This window comes from Desarmillaria tabescens (genome assembly GCF_030435595.1).
Source record: "Desarmillaria tabescens strain CCBAS 213 chromosome Unknown EV420scaffold_16, whole genome shotgun sequence".
Taxonomy (NCBI): Eukaryota; Fungi; Basidiomycota; class Agaricomycetes; order Agaricales; family Physalacriaceae; genus Desarmillaria; species Desarmillaria tabescens.
Window position 1 is genome coordinate 735,094 of NW_026848315.1, and position 18,899 is coordinate 753,992.

At 48.4% G+C, this 18,899-nt stretch overlaps 9 protein-coding genes across 9 annotated transcripts; 3 read left to right on the top strand and 6 right to left on the bottom strand.

Moving 5' to 3' along the window:
* Positions 1-52: 52 nt before the first annotated feature.
* On the bottom strand, positions 53-1,579 carry EV420DRAFT_340818 (uncharacterized protein). Its single transcript, XM_060481767.1, has 2 exons — positions 1,356-1,579; positions 53-1,307 (listed from the first exon to the last, which is right to left on the bottom strand). The coding sequence occupies exons 1-2, from the start codon at positions 1,466-1,468 to the stop codon at positions 260-262; spliced, it is 1,161 nt and encodes a 386-aa protein (XP_060331190.1). The 5' UTR covers positions 1,469-1,579; the 3' UTR covers positions 53-259.
* Positions 1,552-2,252, bottom strand: EV420DRAFT_340886 (uncharacterized protein). The gene is made up of 2 exons (XM_060481768.1): positions 1,664-2,252; positions 1,552-1,607 (listed from the first exon to the last, which is right to left on the bottom strand). The coding sequence occupies exon 1, from the start codon at positions 2,021-2,023 to the stop codon at positions 1,691-1,693; it is 333 nt and encodes a 110-aa protein (XP_060331191.1). The 5' UTR covers positions 2,024-2,252; the 3' UTR covers positions 1,552-1,607; positions 1,664-1,690.
* EV420DRAFT_340816 (uncharacterized protein) lies at positions 2,253-3,671 on the bottom strand. The gene is made up of 2 exons (XM_060481766.1): positions 3,609-3,671; positions 2,253-3,541 (listed from the first exon to the last, which is right to left on the bottom strand). The coding sequence occupies exon 2, from the start codon at positions 3,533-3,535 to the stop codon at positions 2,483-2,485; it is 1,053 nt and encodes a 350-aa protein (XP_060331192.1). The 5' UTR covers positions 3,536-3,541; positions 3,609-3,671; the 3' UTR covers positions 2,253-2,482.
* A 772-nt stretch (positions 3,672-4,443) lies between these two features.
* On the bottom strand, positions 4,444-6,155 carry EV420DRAFT_340899 (uncharacterized protein). The gene is made up of 12 exons (XM_060481769.1): positions 6,035-6,155; positions 5,914-5,981; positions 5,809-5,859; positions 5,606-5,752; positions 5,471-5,556; positions 5,367-5,411; positions 5,261-5,317; positions 5,144-5,203; positions 4,926-5,092; positions 4,855-4,875; positions 4,632-4,806; positions 4,444-4,575 (listed from the first exon to the last, which is right to left on the bottom strand). The coding sequence occupies exons 1-12, from the start codon at positions 6,073-6,075 to the stop codon at positions 4,537-4,539; spliced, it is 957 nt and encodes a 318-aa protein (XP_060331193.1). The 5' UTR covers positions 6,076-6,155; the 3' UTR covers positions 4,444-4,536.
* Positions 6,156-7,206: 1,051 nt separating this feature from the next.
* On the bottom strand, positions 7,207-8,332 carry EV420DRAFT_1269771 (homoserine dehydrogenase-domain-containing protein; the record flags this gene model as incomplete). The annotated part of the gene is made up of 2 exons (XM_060467523.1): positions 7,207-7,662; positions 7,721-8,332. 2 exons carry the CDS (start codon positions 8,330-8,332, stop codon positions 7,207-7,209), a joined length of 1,068 nt encoding a protein of 355 aa, XP_060331194.1.
* Positions 8,333-10,174: 1,842 nt separating this feature from the next.
* EV420DRAFT_1541436 (FMN-linked oxidoreductase) lies at positions 10,175-11,629 on the bottom strand. Its single transcript, XM_060473119.1, has 6 exons — positions 11,613-11,629; positions 11,269-11,547; positions 11,127-11,222; positions 10,753-11,074; positions 10,565-10,696; positions 10,175-10,513 (listed from the first exon to the last, which is right to left on the bottom strand). The coding sequence occupies exons 2-6, from the start codon at positions 11,540-11,542 to the stop codon at positions 10,315-10,317; spliced, it is 1,023 nt and encodes a 340-aa protein (XP_060331195.1). The 5' UTR covers positions 11,543-11,547; positions 11,613-11,629; the 3' UTR covers positions 10,175-10,314.
* Positions 11,630-11,755: 126 nt separating this feature from the next.
* On the top strand, positions 11,756-13,588 carry EV420DRAFT_1679488 (enolase C-terminal domain-like protein; the record flags this gene model as incomplete). Its single annotated transcript, XM_060479197.1, has 10 exons — positions 11,756-11,785; positions 11,835-12,063; positions 12,126-12,317; positions 12,371-12,437; positions 12,493-12,602; positions 12,653-12,798; positions 12,849-12,990; positions 13,037-13,062; positions 13,118-13,220; positions 13,267-13,588. The coding sequence occupies 10 exons, from the start codon at positions 11,756-11,758 to the stop codon at positions 13,392-13,394; spliced, it is 1,173 nt and encodes a 390-aa protein (XP_060331196.1). The 3' UTR covers positions 13,395-13,588.
* Positions 13,589-15,365: 1,777 nt separating this feature from the next.
* On the top strand, positions 15,366-16,087 carry EV420DRAFT_1269821 (PWI domain-containing protein; the record flags this gene model as incomplete). Its single annotated transcript, XM_060467527.1, has 3 exons — positions 15,366-15,470; positions 15,518-15,649; positions 15,701-16,087. Coding segments are annotated over 3 exons (624 nt in total), but the record flags the coding sequence as incomplete, so codon positions are not given.
* A 1,135-nt stretch (positions 16,088-17,222) lies between these two features.
* On the top strand, positions 17,223-18,898 carry EV420DRAFT_341264 (glycosyl hydrolase family 61-domain-containing protein). The gene is made up of 11 exons (XM_060481771.1): positions 17,223-17,571; positions 17,632-17,686; positions 17,740-17,834; positions 17,888-17,999; positions 18,050-18,060; positions 18,111-18,189; positions 18,243-18,276; positions 18,332-18,359; positions 18,420-18,489; positions 18,545-18,586; positions 18,638-18,898. Exons 1-11 carry the CDS (start codon positions 17,419-17,421, stop codon positions 18,763-18,765), a joined length of 807 nt encoding a protein of 268 aa, XP_060331198.1. The 5' UTR covers positions 17,223-17,418; the 3' UTR covers positions 18,766-18,898.
* Position 18,899: the final 1 nt, after the last annotated feature.

Consider the following 18,899-nt stretch of genomic DNA (forward strand, 5'->3'; position numbering starts at 1 on the left):
CCGAATAAAACGACGTGTACCCGCACACTGGTAATAAATGTTTTGGGCTATTACAGTAACTTACAGGCATCAACATCTTAATCTTGCAAATAAAACAAACCAACTTTATTCGTGAACAGATACGTAGGTGGTGGTGGTACAAAACTGATGTCCCAAGGACCGGTAGTACACTGTATATTGTCAAGAAAAGGGAAGCAATGACAGTTTAAAAGGTAACGATCATTCCGTAAAAACTTGCTACAAAGCATTTTCAAATTCCTTACTCTCTGCGCTGAATACCGGGCCTGAGGCGCCACTGCAACACTTTCTCCCTAGCACCTTCCCCGTCCGTATCTGGAACCCTCTCAAATGTTTGTTTGCGATAATCTTCAGGCTGGTTCTCCACATATTTGTTCCATGCCAGTAGAGTATGATAATAATGCATTGGCAGCGGTGTCTCCTTCCTTCTCCACACCCCATGCTCTTTACTCGTAAGCATGTTCCGCACAGCCCGCATGTCGTCATTACCTGCAATCGAAGCTTCCCACTCCTCCGAATCGCTCATGGAGGATTCCCTCGTGAGGGCACAACCCAAGTCAATTATGACCGGGGATCTATCGGAGTGGCGCAGGATGATGTTATCGATGTGTATATCGTTGTGAATCACACATTTTTGCGCTTTTAGGATGCGGAAGGCATCCATAACAGCATCTGCAATCGCTTCCGCCTCCGATCGAGGGATATTGACATCGGGTTTGAGTGAGCCCAGGCTTTCACCTTGGATATATTCGATGACGATGCCTGGAACACAGTTGGTGATGGGGTGAGGTTCCTCGGAAGAAATGGGGAGAGTAACAAGACCGATGAAGCGGGGAATGAGAAAACCTTGTAGTTTGCGTAGCAGACGATATGCCTCCACCTCACTTTCTTGCCGTTCCATTCTCAAAGTCCACGTAAATATCTCCCACATCCAGTCTTCCCAGTCGCTAGGACAGGGCAGCGCTGGGTTCATGCGATCCTTGACACTTTCGAACCAGTGGGTTTTTGTTCCATTGTCTATCTCCCGCACGGCTGCCCGTAGACGCTCTTCGAGATCTGGCGTCCATGGGAATTCGCCATCCATATTGAGGCTGGAACGGAAGCCTACTCTACGGTCATTGAGCTTGAGTATGAATTGTTTGTTGTCGGAAGTGCGTTGACTTAGAAGAACAGCAGAGGATGTGAAAGGTTCCAGTCGTTTGATGATTTTAACACTGAGAGGTTGAACTATCGGGGAGTCTGGAGCCTGGAATTTTAGCTGGATCTCTGACCCAGGAAGATACAAGTCGCTGCTCCTAACGTGAGGCGTGCAAATAAAATTGGTACTGTTCACATACCTCTGTGGTGTTGGTATTGGTGGCAAGTGAATTTTTTTTGCCAATGCTGAATGAATGAGTGCTTTAAACTTGAAAGGCGAGGACTTTCCAGCCGAAGTCCAAAGTCGTTGCATGGGGTGGAAGAATTGCGCGTCGCGATCATAGCGCAAATCGGTTTGAGCGGCTTCAAGGGCGGAGACAAATCAGGCTGGCTAAATTTTTATTGCGCGTCGACGTATTTTCCTTGTGCCCTTCTGCTTATCCTCTTTTATACTAGGTTTGGCCAAGCTTCAGAAAACATCAATGGTGAGAAGAGCCCTCTTGGTTACCGGGAAACAACAAATTTTCAATGATGCTCAGGACAAATGGATGGATGGACAGAGCAACACATGTACAATGAAGAACAGGCAAAAGGAGCAGGGGAAAAGAAAAAAGGACTCCGTGTTTAATGACATGTGACACGTCTCACTGGCCTGCAAATGCTGATCTTGTACTTTTGATACTAATAGAACCTGCTCTGACATAATAATTTTGGAACAAAATAATGTGCTCTGGTGGCCACACTTTAGTATTGTCCCGGCTCTGATCATCTGCCTTGCACCATTCAAGGCAATTCCGAGGGGACACAAGTGGGCAAGGGTCAGATTAACGACACCTGTAAACCGTTTTTCCGTAATGCCTTCAGGCATTGGATCGTCTCTGAAGTCACGTCTTTGCCTGCCCTAGGGCCAATCAAAGCAGATTCAAGAACCCCTCGTCGCGACTCAAGTACAGTTAAAACCCCATCCTCATCCAAGTCGGAACCCCATACCAGCTCTAGATGCCGAAGATTCGGGCAATAACCGCGGCTCCGCCCGTCCGTATAACAAGTCAAACGCCATAGGCTCAAGGGGGTGAGAATAGCTTGGGGGACGGTATCGTGAACTGGTGACGCCTCGTGAACAACAAGAGTACGTAGGGAATGCGACATGGAAGCGATGGTATTCACAAAGTTGACATCAGACAACCAAGCGTTTCGAAGAATGAAGGTCTCGACTGTGGCCTCCTTGATGATTCTGGTCATCGCTACCAACTGTGCGCCGACATTCTTTGCCCAGCCGTCCTCGAAGCAGAATTCCAGTCTATTCAACTGTGGAAGTTCAAGATTTTCAGCCTAGTTGGGTAAGAATGGCATCATTGGATATAGTGAGAGTGAGACCGGTCAAACGATGACAGATAACTGGGTCATCAGGCCAAGTATCGTTGTGGATAGCTTTTTGCATGAGTGTGAATGTGGCATGTTCAAGATTAGGAAAGTGAGGAAGCGCATTTGCTATTTCAATGAGGTTGGATTCCGAAAGCGCAATACGAGTGACCGAGGTGATTTTATCACCGGATTCGATCGGAGGGGCACCTCTTCGCAAAATTAGCGAACACAAGCGAACGGTGTCAGGATAAAAAGGTCCGCTCTCGTAATATCCGTAACAATCCATGTTAAGATGACGAAGGCGTGGAAAACTCCATCCTACTTTGTCCGACGAGATAGCAAATAGTAGTGAATGTGAGACACATATCGACAAATTTTCGATCTGCGAGCTGGTTTCCTCGCTAGCAAGGACACGGAACAATTGTTGAGCCAAGGGATATCCTGTTCTGTCGGAGGTAAAGTTGATGGAAAGAGGGTGGTTGCCTGCACATTTCACGTATAGAAAGAGGGGGTGCGCAAGGCGAGTCCATGTCAACGTGTCTGCGTGGTTCAGCCATACTGAAATGCGTGCCCACAGTTTTGGTAATGAGTGCATCGTCACTCGCCAGTCATGGCAGACGAGGCTAAGACGAAGCGCAGTCAAAGAGACGGTGGTCTTTGCGACGAATTCATCTCGACAGCATTCATCAAATATTCGCGCCATGACCTCTGGGGGAAGGCGTCGTACCGAGGGCAGCAGGCCTTCTTGATATGCGATGTATTTCTCTAGTATTGCCTCCTCCTTCTCCACCTGTAAAAGAGCATCCTGGAGCCTTTTTCTTTCGGATTTGTATAACGGAAGATGTTTTCGGGCATGCAAAACATGTTCTTTGATTTGATTCCTCTCAGATGCGAGAGGAACGTATCGAATGCGAAGTTTGTGCAACACCGTATCCACGGTGAATCCGTGCGAGGGAAAGGGGCGACTGCAATCCGGGCAAGGATTTGTAGTGGCAGTCGGAATGGAGGCGTCCATTGACTCCTAGGACAAGTCGAAAGCGGTAAGAGAAATGATAGGTGCTAAGTTGTAATTTCAAATTGGAACTTACTGCTTTGGAGGAAATATTCCACTTCAAGGAAGGACTCGAGAGTCGGAGAATCAGAAATAGTATTTACTATCAGGATTTAAATGAAAGCTGCCAAATAGATGTACACAACGCGATCGATAATATCATCTGCCGACGCCGCCGAAGGACGCGCACTGGCTGGTAACGCGTAAATTTCCCTGATTTTGGCGTCTTGTGATTGAAAATGATGGTCCCCTATCTTTGGCACCAAAAAGACACGTTATATAGATTATAGAGGCTCGTTGGTATGTAGCTGCAGGCTTACACTGACTATAAACTCACCCCAATGTACTCATGTAATTAGCGTCTGTCTACGAGAGCATAGATAAAAGACGACTTGGTTAACCGTCAGGCTCATCGGGCGAAGAGTGAATGTTAGGTGTTAATGTAACAAGTGCAAAAAGCTGGGTAATTCAGCCTTACATGGCGGTGTTCTTTTCTTTGGAGTGCCACACAGGCAATTCGCGGAAAGAGAACTTTTTGGAATAAGGATATCAAGAAGACTATTGAGTCATTCCGTGACTACAGATTTCCTGGGACCGAAAACATTGGCCGAGCAGACTTATTGCTTATTGAGTGCGCTCCTCAACGGTCCGACAGAAAGCTATGCCAATACGTGCCAATGAGGTAGCCACTTGGTAACATATCTTTGAACCACTTATGTGATCATATTTAGACCAGTAGGTCGCGAGAAGTGCACCAGGATGACGAGCGTGCTAGCAATTCAATGGCACGTCTTCAGTGACTTCCAAGTGCTCAGAGAAGCATTTCGAAGCCGTCGGACAATATTTTCAGCAACAAATTCAGTATTGCAGACAAGAGGTATTATTACAATGTTATCGATTTGAGCGCATAACAAAAAGAAGGTAAATGCCGGCTAATCCAGTTAGCCAGCAGCGAGGCCATCACTTCAGACGCGACTTCGACTTGGAGCTGGATATTTCAAGTCCTGCGCGATGGTAGGATTGTTATCGTACGATCGATTGATCAAGGAGAGGTGCTTACCGACAAGACAATGGTCTCACCAGTCCTTCTACCGCTAGATTCTCCGCTTTGACTCATCGAATCGGTTCGATCCCAACCAGGTCTGAACCGAGACGGAGGAGTAGTGAAGACATCAGTCTTTCCTCTACCATTGGTTGCTCGGGTGTTCAATGTGGCCACAAGGGAGCCAACATACCTATGATGCTTGTGAGAATGAGACAGTAGTAACTGTTGCGAGACCTACACTTGGCTTAGCATGAGGAAGCTATTCACGCGTTAGCGTGTATTAGGTGTATCCAAAGACGTGCAACTCACAAGGTTAGATGAAAAGTGTGATGCTTCGCGGCGACGTAGAGAATGAATTCGGTGATGGCCATGAACGTAGTGATAATACCCGTTTCCACAGCATATTTTATCGATCTCTTTAGCGCCATAGAGGTAGAAGAACCAGAAGAAAAAGCGCGGCTCTTTTGATTGTGGAGCTATGTATAACTTGAATGGCTGAACGCGGGACGTGGGATGGAGAGACTCACCACCAACACCATGGTAGCTGTGATCAGGATATCGCAGAGAGCGCAGCCTATTAACCAGGTCTAAGAAGAATCAAATCAATCAGCGGGAGGGACGTATACGTAAGTAGCTCGACGTACGATCCGGAACGGGCTCAATACGACCATTTCATTCACACTGCCTCTATGCAACGCCAACTGGAGCACACATCAGAGACTGATCTATACTACGGGTTTGCCAACGTACCGTTATGCCGTAGTAGATAGCGAAGAGGCATTGCGCGAGAGAAACCTAATATTTTTTACAATTAAGCAAGGCGACGGAAGCAGATTCAGCAGAAATTTGCTTACAGTCGCGATGCCAATGATAATGAAAAGCTTTCGCATACCCATTGTCCAGATTCTCCACAAGTAGAAGTTTTGAGTGAGACAAGAGACTGGAAATGGGTTAGCATTGAGGACAAAAACCGAAAAGAAGGCACTCGCTGATGCCGCTTAGAACGGGTAAAGCTCCAAAACTCGAACCAAGAAAAAAGAATGTATTGGAGTCACCCCATCCCAAACCGAAGGTTCTCCACGCCGTGACAGTCGAGATAAAAACAAAAGTCGTTTCGAGAGTGAATAGTGACCAGACTGAAAGGACCAGAATGGTTGGCGAATGGGCAGGGGCGCGGTGAAAAAGGACGCACCAAAAATTTTGAGAGACAGCTTGTCACCAGAGAAAAGAGTGAAATACAGGTCTATTTCGGCGGTCAATGCAATGCCTGAGATAATTACAGGCTCTCATCACTTACACATCTGTACAATGAGGGCGCCATAGAGGCCATAGCCCCACATATAACCTAGGACCAATGGGCCCGTGCTGCAGCGACGACCGTCAGTGAATAGGAAGCACAGAAGGAATCACCAACTCACAAAAGCGGAACGTTGACACCAGCAATTTCAACGGGAGCCATGGTGGAAACGAGAGAAACAAGAGATAAAATTCTTGGAGAATTTTTGTGGCCCAATTTAAAGCCCCATAGGTGGTCTAAAATGAGCGATCAAAGACGAGACAATGAAGCCATGGCTTAAGGGTCAGGCTACGCCAAAGATACACAAAATACCTAAAAGGTATCAGGAAATTAACCATTTATGAATGGTGGAGGCAGCTGTCTTGGTTATTTCTGTACCAGTTCGACAGAACAAAGATACGCCTCCGAATGTGGCAGAACACCGCTGAAGTTTAGGCTTTTGTTCAACGAAAAGTCGGCGATTACGGACCCAAGAGGACTGTGGCGTAAATAACCGAGTCAAATTCAGTGCGTTGTCCAAGCATAGCATTTTAAAGTCGCATCCGACGTGGGGAGACACTTTTTCACCATGTAAAAGAGCGTATCCTGTGTTTCGACTAGGAACAGCAACAGACCTTCGCCACTGAGCGCTGAGCGCCAGTTCCGAAAGAGGGCCCTATTTCGAATGTTGAAGCACGGTCCTAGCACAGCTGTGGGCGTTCCCTACAAACTGATATCCCAATCTCAGAGCCTAATCGCGTCAAGAAACGAAATATTTTTGCCAGGTATTACATAATACGCCTAGAAAAAAAATTTCACTAAGCTGACAAGATGCTTCTAGTATCCACGCACCGATGCTTGGGGTCTGGCCGAACCTGTACTAGCGTGTTTATAGCCTTTTGCTTGCGGAACTCGCTCTAAATCGATCTAGGATCGTTTTTGCGTCCCAATCTTGATCAATACCGGCGTATCTTGATGCGCATACCTCCCAGAAGGGAGTCTGCTTCGTTTTCCCTTGACAGAAACAAGACAAAATATGCTGTGAGCCACACAGGGAATCTGAACGTGCAGTAGACATTGTCTGGAAGGCAACCTGGGGAGGCAATTCAAGACATAGGAAAGTAGGATCACCCCCAGCCCACAGAATACTTCATGTAGTTGAGAACAAATCAACGGAGTTGCTAGGAATGTCAATTGCTTCCACGAGCAACATTGTGGTTATTACATCTAGTTTATTTCTGCTGCCAATACGTTTCCTACAACAATCTGCTCTACGATTAGAGAAGTCGAGATATAGCGAAGAGAGAGAATAGCTCACTTGAATAGATCAGACAGCACGCCCATAGCCGTGACGGCAGCACCTGCACCTGCACCCTGCACGATCAACGGCCGAGGGCTATACCTCTCCGTGTGGAACATAATAATATTATCCGACCCTCCCAAACTCGTCGCAAACGGATGCGTCGTCGGATACTTCTCCAGACCCGCTTTGACCTCACCCTTGGCCGGGTCCACGACACCGACGAACCGCAGAACCTTGCCCTCCTTTGCAGCCTCCTTCCTCATGGCGTCAAACTGGGCATCAAACTCTGGAAGACGCGCGATGAACTCGTCGCCTGTGGGGATGCCCTCGAGGGCCGGAGGGATGAGCGATGCTGTCTGCACTGACGCAAAGGAGTAGATGGAGGTGGAGGGCACGATGGTACGCGATAGGATCGTCAGCTTGCGTGCAACGTCAAAGCCGTTGAGGTCGTCTGCAGGGTGGGGCTCCTGTCGTCGCGTATGTTTTAAATAAAATCCGGTTCCTTGTAAACGAATCGATGCTCACCGTGTACCCCTTCTCCCTCGCCTCACTCACCACCGACGAAAAGGTAGGCCCGTCGGGGCTCCCGGTAGAGTACTGGTTGAAGATGTAGCTCATCGTGCCCGAAAACACACCTTCAATCTTGAGGATCTTGTCTCCAGTCAGGACGAGATCTTTGAGCGTCGAGATGATGGGCAGACCTGCGCCGACCGTCGACTCGTTCAGGAATCGCGCGCCGGTAGACTTGCTCGCGTTCAAGATGGACTCATACAGGGAGTATGAGCCTGAAAAGGCCTTCTTGTTGGGGGTGATGACATGGAGCCCGGAAGAGAGCCAGAGCGGGTAGAGCGCTGCGATGTCGTCCGATGAGGTGTTGTCGACAACGACGACCTTGTCTATGGGCGTCACTAGGGCCTTGAGGCGCTCTGTGAGGGATTTGACATCCGCTTTTTCGGTAGAATTGGAGAGCTGAGTCTTCCAGGACGACGTTATGGGCGTGTCTGGCGAGAACAGCGTCCGGGTCGAGGAAGTCAAGGCGACCAGTTGGAACGGCGATCCTGGCACGGACAAAAGTTGCTTGATGAACTCAGAACCGACCAAACCAACACCAATGACTGCGACCCGGATTTTCGACATGACGGTTATTCAAGAAAAATAATTTCAAGTTCATCCGGAATAGTATTCCGCGATATCGATCAAATGTATGATTAAATTTTACATTTGGCTACATTTTACACACTATACTACGAACTAGTGTTGCCACGGCTCAGCTTATCTCGGCTTAACACCGAAGTCAGTTTTGAGCCGTTTGCTCTGACTGCACCCATGTTCAAAATGACAAACAATTTGATGTCTGCATTCACTCACAAGACTTATTGGCATTACCAGTAACTGTGTTCTTGTTCCTCCTACTCTTCTATCCTCGGCAGGCGACGGCGGCTCAAAACCGACTTCGGCGTTAAGCCGAGATAAGCTGAGCCGCGGCAACACTACTACGAACACACTCACTTGAAGGGGGAAAAAATTAGTCGATAGTCGACGTCAACAAGGATCTGACTTACCCTGAATGATCTATAGCAATGAAAGGATATGTGGAGCCCTCCGAAGAGAGCCGGGGAATCAAAAAATTGCTGCTCAAAGCAGACGAAGAGTAGTCTGAATCGAGTTACGCCCACGTCTATCGACCGTCATCCCAGCAGCAAAGCCAGGTCAACGAAGCCGATGGAAAGGGCGCGCCACAAAGTGCGCTCAAGGACAGATATCACGCAAACATCCCTACGAATCCAAATGGAATCAATGGCCTCGTACGCTAAATCAGATCGCCTGGCCCCAGGTCAACGGGGAGTATAGAGGCCGTTACCTTGCTCCGATACCAAAAGCCCTTCGGCGGATGGGAACCATCCACTGATCGGTCCGCAGCAAGCTGCATTCCAAGTAGGACTTTGGCGGAAGGACTACAGTATCCCAGCGATTAGAGATACTGACGCTCGAGGGCAAGACAAGTCTTGAGAGACCCATCGCCACAGGGAACGTCCAGCAGAGAAAAAGCACCATGCAACATGGTGTCTCCGTGTACCTCGACGATCCATAGAGACAAGGCAACCTCCATAGATACATAGACTTGGTGGGCCTTCATAGCTTAGCTGCTGCACCTACGATGAGGCGGTAGAGTAGATACTCCTGTGCTTAGGCGGTTCTCGCCGTTCCTCCGAAGGGCCTGCTTTCTTGCAGTAATCGACGTCCGAGATATTCTACTCGTTTCACCCTTGTTCGCGGAGATCCTATACTAGGATTATATGCACGTCCTGAGCCCGATCACTCCTAGAGAGAATAAGGATCAGGAGTACCGCTGCGAAAAAGCAAAAGGACGTACTGGATTATATAATTTCATCGACACAACTGCCGGAGGAAGATATAATCGATCAGGTAAGAGGCCAAGATGAAAGAGTATACCGACGCACCACCGATTGGAATTCGCTCCAACCATCTGACAGCCATGATGAATTCACAGTTCAACAGGCTCCAGACGATACTGATATCTGCGAATACTTCCGTGAGTTCCTGTCCGGAACGAGACGGAGTGCGTCGAAGGAGACGCGTCGCGCGCCGATAGCCAAAGGGATGCTGCGTGATGCTGCCCAGTCTCTGCGACGACTTTCAAACCCGAGTCGCCTCACCCTCATATCTTCAGGTATCGAGGCGCTCTGGTGGATGTCTGGTACGTCGCTCGACCGGTTACAGTCGGACCCAGCTAGAGCCGAGCTAGAGAGACATTACGCTCAGACCTTACCCGCTCGAGAGTAGGGACGAGGACGTCCTGTACGGAGCGAGCATTGTGGCTTTCCGCCTGCAAGGAAGATGAAAGAAATAAAGGGCGAGGCTGGGCTTCCAAATAGACATTCTGTGTTTGTTTATGCTTGGCAGGAGCCGGACAAGTTGAGCGTTCAACGTTGCCTGTTCCTGGCGGCATTTATGCATGAGGCCTGCATGAATATTGATTATTATAATGTCTTGATAGCAACGAACGCTGGCCACCAAATATGGATGTCTTCTTGTAAAATTATCTGATGTAGAGCGCTGGTTCAACCTGAAAAGTACAACGATACCATCCACGAATATCAACTGTGTAACGACAGGTCCACATTATCTGCACTGCCAGATGGTAAACTGTCCTCGTCTATATCGGAGTCATTGTCGAATCTGACAGGCTTTCCCCTCCAACGCTCAACCTTTGTTCTGAGCATCCGCTCTACGTCGTCAACATCACAGCATGTACCAAGAGCCGCGCGAAATTTCTGGTACCATGGTTTTCGGCCACTGTTACAAATTTGAGACGACATGACATAAAAGTTCAAGAGCGAAGTTTACCATTGGAAGTCTACGAAATGTCTGATATGGGTTTGGATGGTAGGAAAGGTCGCTGTGTCGGGGTAATCACGACATAGTTGCAAGTACTCCAGGGAGATGTCCACTGGATCTGGTATAGTGCCAGAGAAGATACTGTAACGATCCGGAGTAAGAGGAGTACTTTAGGCTACCAGGATGCGCCAACTGACCATGGGTTTCCAAGTAGCGTCTCGCCAACCATTACACCGTCCGCCCCAGTAAAATCGAGGTTACTTTGGATATCTCTGAACACGCGAACGTTGCCATTGCTGATTACTGGTACCCGAAGAGTCTCCTTAAGAGCTTTCACCTGTGAGAGATCCGCTGGTCCATTTCTTCTACGACGCGCTGACACTGTCCGGGCATGTAGTGTGATCCAGGATGCTCCATCTGCTTCAAGCCTCTGAGCCAACGCTAAAGTCTTTTCGACCGGTTGGCATAGCCTGAGCTTCACTGAAACCGGGACAGCCAGAGAATGGGAAAGAGAACTGACTGAAGAACAACCAATGAGCATCGCAAAAGACTAATGGGAGGATTAACATACCTATTTGTTCAACGACAGGCCAATCCCTTTGACCGAGAAGATAAGCACCAAAGTGACCTTCCCGTGCAGCTTCCTGGGGGCAACCGAGGTTTAAATCTAGTCACTTGGAGGTCTGGACATGTAGTTGGTGAACAGAACCTACCAACTCCGTCGCAATGGTCTTGAATCTTGCGAGCTCCATCTACCGCAACGTCCGGGTCGTTTCCGCACAACTGTACCACGACTTGATGATCCTTGGGCCGCTGGGAAAGATCGCGGAGATGGAATTCGAGGTAATCCTTGTCATTGACCAACTTTTCAGGCTGGAGCATTTGAGTATACGTGAGTGTAGCCCCGTATTTGTGAGAGAGCGTTCGGAAAGGTAGGTCTGATTGATTGACCATCGGGGCTGTGATATACGAAAGGTCCAACACCATGGCCACTTTGTTAATGATGAGATCCAAAATGAGTTTAATAGAAAATACGGTTCATGATGGTCGACCTCACCTACGCATTGGTCGTTCGCAAGAAGATTTGGCTCGTGGGAAAGTTGAGGCTTCATCCTTTCGGTCCGTCGGCCCGTGGTCCACCGGCTTCAGTTACGACCATGATCATGTCGTACACACCTTCATTCTTCTTTTGTTTCTCACATGTCGCCCTCCAAGATAATCAAGATAGAGGTGGTTTTTAGTGCTATTAATTATGGAGCCTTGCCCACTTTATCTCCAGTACTTCAGGGTACCACCACGATGGCTCTTCGTTCGTGTAGAAACAGCAGACGGTACCGTCGGATGGGGTGAGAGTACTCTGGAAGGCCATACGGAGGCAGTCGAAGGTGCCATGAAAGATCTCCAAGAGAGATTTACTGGTGCAGATGCCGACAATATCCAGGATATCTGGCAGACTGCATACATGATGCGATTTTACCGTGGAGGTCCTGTCTTAATGGCAAGTGCCAGTTTTTACAATGATGCGCCGATCGAATGGGTGCTGAACATAATTAATAGAGTGCGTTATCAGGCCTGGACATCGCACTTTGGGATATCAAAGGCAAGAGACTTGGAGTCCCGGTATGGCAGTTGCTGGGTGGTAAGGTTCGAGATCGCGTCAAAGTCTACGGATGGATTGGTGGTGATCATCCGAGCGACGTCTTGAACGCTGCCCTTGAACGGAAACAACAAGGATTTACAGCTGTCAAGATGAATGGGACAGGTTTGTCTTTCGTTGTTATGCTAAGTTGTATTAAATCAACTCCATGCATGCAGATGCGGTATCATGGATCGATTCCCCGGATGTTCTCAAGGGAACCGTGGAGCGCGTTCGTCAAGTTAGGTTCGTCGATGCCAATAAATATGCCTAGCAACTCTTGTTTATTCACGTTGTTTAGAGAAGAAGCCAAGATGGATGTTGGTGTGGATTTTCACGGTCGAGTACATAAGGGAATGGCCAAGCAACTGGCTAAACTATTAGAACCGTATCAGCCCCTTTTTATCGAAGGTATCATGCGAATCTTTTTGTGTATGCGTTTTATTCACTCGCCCATTCAGAACCTTTATTGCCCACACATCCGGACGAGATTGCGGATATCTCTAAACTTGTTTCGACACCCATCGCCCTGGGTGAACGTCTTTACACGCGCTACGAATTCAGACCTTACTTCGAGAAGCGTGCCATTGATATTGCTCAGCCTGATGTTAGCGTTATTTTGTCTGGGATTATATAGCTAACTCACAGCTGCACAAGGTTTCTCACTGTGGGGGAATTACAGAACTGAGAAATATCGCATCACTCGCAGAGACATATGATGTTGCATTGGCACCGCACTGTCCACTAGGTCCCATCGCATTGGCTGCTTGTCTGCAAGTCGCCCTGTCTGCACCAAATTGTGAGTTCGTTACACTACATATTGTGGTTACTGACGTCACCTCCAGTTGTTATCCAGGAAATGAGTTGGAAGGTTCGTCCAGAAAGGGATAAGATCGCAATGGTACTGAATAGAGTGGATTTTTTAGATGCACTACAACACCGATGATCCCGAGGCCGCGGATTTGCACACGTATATGACAAACCCACAAATCTTTAACATCAAAGAAGGCCACATTGACGCACTCCAAGGTATGTCACCATCTTCCACCTATTGGACATGTGTTCAACTTTTCAGGGCCGGGTATTGGTATAGAAATTGCTGAAAAGCTTGTCCGGACCGCTTCAGAAAAATATACGTCCGACCGCTCAGCTTGGCGTAATCCAGTCTGGAGAGGTTCGGACGGAGGTTTGAGAGAATGGTAGATGTACTGTGTTACTGTTTGGGGATGTATAATTTCCTAGTACCTCACAAGTGCGTCCAGGCCGAATTGAATTCCCAGGTACAGTTATCACGATACAGATCGATCGCTTCGTGCCGAGCCTGAGGACCCTTCACGTTTTGTTCTCCTTCCGTCACCAAGCCACGTCCGCCACAATATATCTTCTTGTTCCATCATCGTCAGGAGCTTTGAACTCCGAGTCCGCTTTACAAGCATCAACCCTCAGCGCCCAACTCCAGAGCGATTTTTTAAATGATCCGAGTGCTTGCACCACAGGCTTTGTGAGTACGTCGCTTGGATTCAACGCCCGTTGTAATCTGATTAGGATCCGTGAGAATGTTGTTTTTCTAGGTGCTTGTGGATTCCTCTAGTCACAAGAGCCCGTCTTCGATCTTTGGTTCTTTCACATAAATAGCGCCAAAAAATTCTACTTGTTCACATTCATCGACTAGTCATCACGGCGTGAGTGATAGAACATCCGCGCTGCGATGAATATGTGAGTTTGACCGATATGCTTTTTATCTTTCCAAATCACTTATTCTCTTAAGCTTTCCTAGGCCTGTCTATCCGGATCCCGTGTACGTCCATATACTTGGGGACTAGTCTGTGGAAAACGAACTCAGAACCTTTTTCATCTCAGTATAACAAGCTACCGTCTTGTGGCTATGCTCTTTCCTCACTGGACCATCGTGGAAAGCGAATTCAGTGAATCGCAATGGAAGGCACTGTCCGACATTTCCTTGTCTCTAGCGGACCGAGGGCTGGTTTACTCTGATGACCCGTACAATACATGGAGACTGGCCGAGCAAGTTGCACATCTTGTTGGGACTCCAGCACATTGGTCCATGTTCCCAGCGAACGAGAGACTTGATCGGTTTTTGACGGTATGCTCCAAAGGGCTAGGCACTCTATACAGGCGAGAGAAAAAGGTCGAACGTGTGTGCTGCTGTTCGATAAGTCTGCCTTCTTTTCACTCAACCCTCTTCTAGAGCCTGTCGGACCGAAGAAAACCAGCCGCTCAGCTTCGCTCGCAAGCTTGCCTCACGAAAGCCAGAATCCCACTCCTTCCTCTTCTATTGTATTGCCTAGTGCTTCTCTTCCCATCACGCAAACACAAACACCGCCGGCTCTACGAATTATCACTGATATCCCTTCCATGAGTCGGTAAGTTACTCTCAACTTTCAAGCTTCGACATTACAAGTATTCAATTCAAATTAGAAGATCTTACAGCCCTTACCGAAACTCACTGGCTGATGCCTTGAATCCATATCGGGTGATGTCAAGGGATAACACCACAGGGTACACGATCATCTATCTACATTCTATGAGAAATGAAGCTGAAATTTGACATTGCAATAGAACACCTTACGAATCACCGCCTCCTATCTACACCAATCACAACTTTGGTGCTTCAAACCTTGGAGCCTATGATTCCTCACCTACGCCTTCTCCTTCTTCAAGCTTACCACGGGACTCTTCCAATCCTGACTCTTCTCGTTCACGCGCCGCATTCGGTGGTTCCAATGCTTGGGCTGGAAGTAATAGCAATGGACTTTATAATGCTGCAGAAACGAAATTTGGCTCCACCATGTTAAAGCCCTCTTCCACGGAGTCGGAGCCCCAGACGCCACCGGGTCTTCGAAGAAGTCAGCGAAATCACACAAAGAAATCGTACAAAAAATGAAGGATGTTGGGTATTTCATCTTGAATGTACATAAGCATGAGTTTACGATTAAATGCCCCCCGAAATATGTAGAAAATAGTCTTTTAGTCTGTGGGAAATTTGAAGGAGATAGGGGCTCACCGCCAAAGTAATCGTGACGGTCACACGACGTTACACTCTTTTCAACTTGACCGCGTACGTCGCTGATAGGTCGTGATGGCGGATGCTGGTGAGGATCACTGCGTGATTTTCCTGCACTCTGATAACGATGCGTTTACTTTCCTTTTGTATCAGGATTCTTCAAGGGCACGTCTGCTGACCAGGACAGACGTTTCTCTGACAAAGAGATAAAACTGCTCAAATCCATGAAATTCCCACCAGAGTTTGACAAGAAGGTATGGATGACATGGCAGTCATTGGCATCGTCCTCAATGCTCATCAGGTCGATATGCGCAAAGTCAACTTGACCGTTATCAGACCTTGGATTGCTAAAAAGGTTACTGAACTTGTAGGTTTTGAAGACGAAGTGGTAGTCGAGTATGCTATGGGTCTCCTTGAAGATCAACAAGAGCCGGTGTGTTTATTTACCTATCTTATTGCGAGTCTCGGACTTAAACTATTCCAGACACCTGATCCTAAGAAGATGCAGATAAACCTGACCGGATTTTTGACCAAAGATACTCCGGCTTTCATGACTGCGCTATGGAACCTTTTGCTCGAAGCCCAGTCAGATGTTACTGGTGTACCCCGAACATTCGTCGAAGAGAAGAAAGCAGAGATGAGGAAGGCTCGAGAGAACGACACCCGAGTCATCGACGAACGAGACCGCCGAGCTAGGTTAGATGACATCCGAGATGGTGACCGCGGCGGTCGTGGTCGTGGAAGGGGCAGAGGTCGTGGAAGAGGACGTGGTGGATACGACGATAGTGGTCGGTCGCGTGATCAAGGCTGGGGTGGCCGTGGTGGTGGGCCAGGTGGAGTGAGTATCATTTCTGCCGGTTGTTTTATATGACTAACTCCGTTCTATCTAGCCTCCCCGGCGTCGTTTCTCGCGGTCACCACCTCCTAGGCGCAAGTCACGTTCACCGTCTTCAGTCGGAAGTTCGCCTCGTGCACCTCGTCGATATCGCTCTCCCCCGCGTCGGCGTTCACCTTCGTATGACAATTCCCCACCAAGACGGCGGTCATCACCTAGGCGCCGTTCCCCTTCGCGCTTAACCTCTCGTTCTCGTTCCCGTTCTCCAGTTCCTTCTAGACGTCGACCTCGTTCACCCTCTCCTCCCCCTCCCCCTCCGAGCCGCCGTTACAAAGGCAGAACAAGTCGTAGTCCTCCTGCTCGTCGACGTCGTTTGTCTCATTCGCCATCTCCTGTTTCAAGCCGCTCGCCTTCTCCGCGAGGATACAGACGACGTAGCCCTCGTAGGAGCATCACTCCTCCCCGAAGGCGCAAGCGTAGTCCATCGAGGTCCAGAACACCTCCTACACCCCCACGTCGCCGGAGTCCTAGCAGGGAGCGTGGAAGAGCTCGTCAATACAGCACCAGCTCTAGTGACAGCGGGTCTCCGAAGCGCAGTCCGATGGAAGTGGATAGCGACAAGACTGAATTGAAGATCAAAGGACAAGCAGAATTAGAGCGCAAGAAGAGTAAGTGGGACAACGACGATGTGCGTGCAGTTGCTTGACCGCTGACATGGAAACGTCCACTTACTTTGATGGTGCTTCAGGAAAGCATGTCGAAAGCTGATTTGGAAAAACGAGAAAATGAACTGAAAGAAAAGGCGTTGCGGAACAAGGTCGTGAGAACACGAAAAGGAAGCGGTAGCTAAGGGGCTCAGGGCAAGTGATCGTCAACTTATTAATGTTTGACCGCTCCCAGCCGTCCTTCCGCTCCAGATCCTCGCTTCTAATGTACAGTGCTCAGAAAGACGACTGAACTTTGACATGTATCTAATCCACTCCGTCCTTATTTTGCACCATTTCACTTTGCTAATATATTTGCCTTTATGACAGCCCTATTGTTCGTTGGCAATTGACCTTCTGGAGCATAAGTCGTTAACATTCTGATATTACTGACTTTTCCGCTGGTCAATTTCCGGATTATCACCGGCCATCGTATCCGAGGTTTCTTCAAAAAATAGTCTTGAGACGCTCGATTCTCTAATAAATTATCCGAGTCTTGAACCACGCTGCTACCATGGCACTTGAGCCATTTTTCCGTCAAGTTACCGGTGTGGTGGTCATTTGTGTACCTAAATACGTTAGGGTGGCCGCCGTCTGTGTATAAATCCCTCGCCTTGCAACCACTGAACAGCCAGGAACTTGACTCCACTTACTTTCTCAGTCATGCTATTCACTTTGGCTACTGCCGCCTCTCTCTTCGCTTCTGCCGCTGCTCACGCAACTTGGCAGGAGTTCTGGATTGGGGACGTCGATGCTGGTTCATCGTGCGTACGGCTGCCCGTCAGTAACTCCCCAGTGACCGATGTTACGAGCGATGTGTGTCAATTATCATCACCCCCGATTCAAGGAAGATGCATTAACACTTTTCGACAATAGGATATCGCTTGCAATGTCGGCGCTACCGCCAGTGCCGGCGTTTGCTCTGTTACCGGTATGTCGTTGTCTGAGATGCTGTTTTGGCTCATTCGAACCTCGTCTATGTAGCCGGTGACGCAGTGACGGTGGAAATGCACCAACAACCCAATGATCGGTCTTGCGCCAATGAAGCTATTGGTGGAAACCACTACGGACCTGTGATTGTACGTCGACTTCCGTATTTGACTCCCATTGTCCTTTCACACTTTCTCCCTAGGTTTACATGGCTGCTGTTGACGACGCGACCACTGCTGTTGGCTCCGAGGCAGCTTGGTTCAAAGTATCTGAGTCGGGATTGGTTTCGAACAATCCGGACTACTTTGGTAATCGTGAGTACCATCTTGTCGTCTCTCATACACTAGCTGAAGGAACAATAAAGAGGTTTTGAACGTGAGTATTTAATCTGCATTCTTCCTTCGGTTTTGCGGACCCTTACATAGGACAACTGTGGACATTACACCTTCAACATCCCGACTGACATCGCCCCTGGTAACTACCTGCTTCGCGCTGAAACTATTGGTAAGCGCAGTCGTGCTTGTCTTATGCAAGTACTGAAGTATACTCGCTTGTAGCGTTGCATGTTGCTTCGGGAGAAAACGGGGCTCAGTATGTTTCTTTGTTCTATTTCTGCTGCAGCGTACATCCAACATGGTCACAACAGATTCTATATGTCTTGCTATCAAATCAATGTGAGCGTAGCAGAACTGCGCTGTTTGCATCCAGATACTGACTGCTGCTTTCGCTTCCAGGTCAGTGGCTCAGGAACAGCTACTCCCGACACCGTTAGTTTGCCTGGCGCATACAGTGCTGAAGACCCAGGTTCGCGTCTCGAAAAGACGTATTGCGGAAACTTTTACTCATGATTTATTCATAGGTATTCTTATCAACATCTACACACAGCTCAATACCTATACCGGTACGTCCTACCCTTGAATTGAAGTCACCTTCTCACAAGTCGGAACACTAGTTCCGGGCCCCACTTTATACGGAACCACTGAGGCACCTGTTGCGACGACTTCGTATCCTACCACTGCGACTTGGAACACTGCTTCGCAGCCCTCAACCGTTCCTACCACAGTTCCTACATCATCGTAAGATGTCTGCAGGTGCAGCGTTAGGTAGCTGTAGTCTAATGGAAATACTACGCGTACTCGGCAGCCTTGAAAGTCCGCAATCTGATAAGGACCCTGCACGATCTATTTATTCAAATGCACAGCGCAGCTGCGGAA

What these genes read in the sequence shown, in the direction of transcription:
- EV420DRAFT_340818 (XM_060481767.1), bottom strand. Translation starts at nt 1,468, where the DNA reads ATGCAACGACTTTGGACTTCGGCTGGAAAGTCCTCGCCTTTCAAGTTT. An exon ending in CCAATACCAACACCACAGAG is followed by an intron (nt 1,308 to 1,355) that starts GTATGTGAACAG and finishes CGTTAGGAGCAG; the next exon opens with CGACTTGTATCTTCCTGGGT.
- EV420DRAFT_340886 (XM_060481768.1), bottom strand. Translation starts at nt 2,023, where the DNA reads ATGCCTGAAGGCATTACGGAAAAACGGTTTACAGGTGTCGTTAATCTG.
- EV420DRAFT_340816 (XM_060481766.1), bottom strand. Translation starts at nt 3,535, where the DNA reads ATGGACGCCTCCATTCCGACTGCCACTACAAATCCTTGCCCGGATTGC.
- EV420DRAFT_340899 (XM_060481769.1), bottom strand. Translation starts at nt 6,075, where the DNA reads ATGGCTCCCGTTGAAATTGCTGGTGTCAACGTTCCGCTTTT. An exon ending in TTATCATTGGCATCGCGACT is followed by an intron (nt 5,412 to 5,470) that starts GTAAGCAAATTT and finishes AAAAAATATTAG; the next exon opens with GTTTCTCTCGCGCAATGCCT. An exon ending in CACACTTTTCATCTAACCTT is followed by an intron (nt 4,876 to 4,925) that starts GTGAGTTGCACG and finishes ACGCGTGAATAG; the next exon opens with CTTCCTCATGCTAAGCCAAG.
- EV420DRAFT_1541436 (XM_060473119.1), bottom strand. Translation starts at nt 11,542, where the DNA reads ATGGTGTTGGACCTTTCGTATATCACAGCCCCGATGGTCAATCAATCA. An exon ending in AGACCATTGCGACGGAGTTG is followed by an intron (nt 11,223 to 11,268) that starts GTAGGTTCTGTT and finishes CCAAGTGACTAG; the next exon opens with ATTTAAACCTCGGTTGCCCC. An exon ending in GCCTGTCGTTGAACAAATAG is followed by an intron (nt 11,075 to 11,126) that starts GTATGTTAATCC and finishes GTTGTTCTTCAG; the next exon opens with TCAGTTCTCTTTCCCATTCT.
- EV420DRAFT_341264 (XM_060481771.1), top strand. Translation starts at nt 17,419, where the DNA reads ATGCTATTCACTTTGGCTACTGCCGCCTCTCTCTTCGCTTCTGCCGCT. An exon ending in ACCACTACGGACCTGTGATT is followed by an intron (nt 17,835 to 17,887) that starts GTACGTCGACTT and finishes CTTTCTCCCTAG; the next exon opens with GTTTACATGGCTGCTGTTGA. An exon ending in GCTTCGCGCTGAAACTATTG is followed by an intron (nt 18,190 to 18,242) that starts GTAAGCGCAGTC and finishes ACTCGCTTGTAG; the next exon opens with CGTTGCATGTTGCTTCGGGA.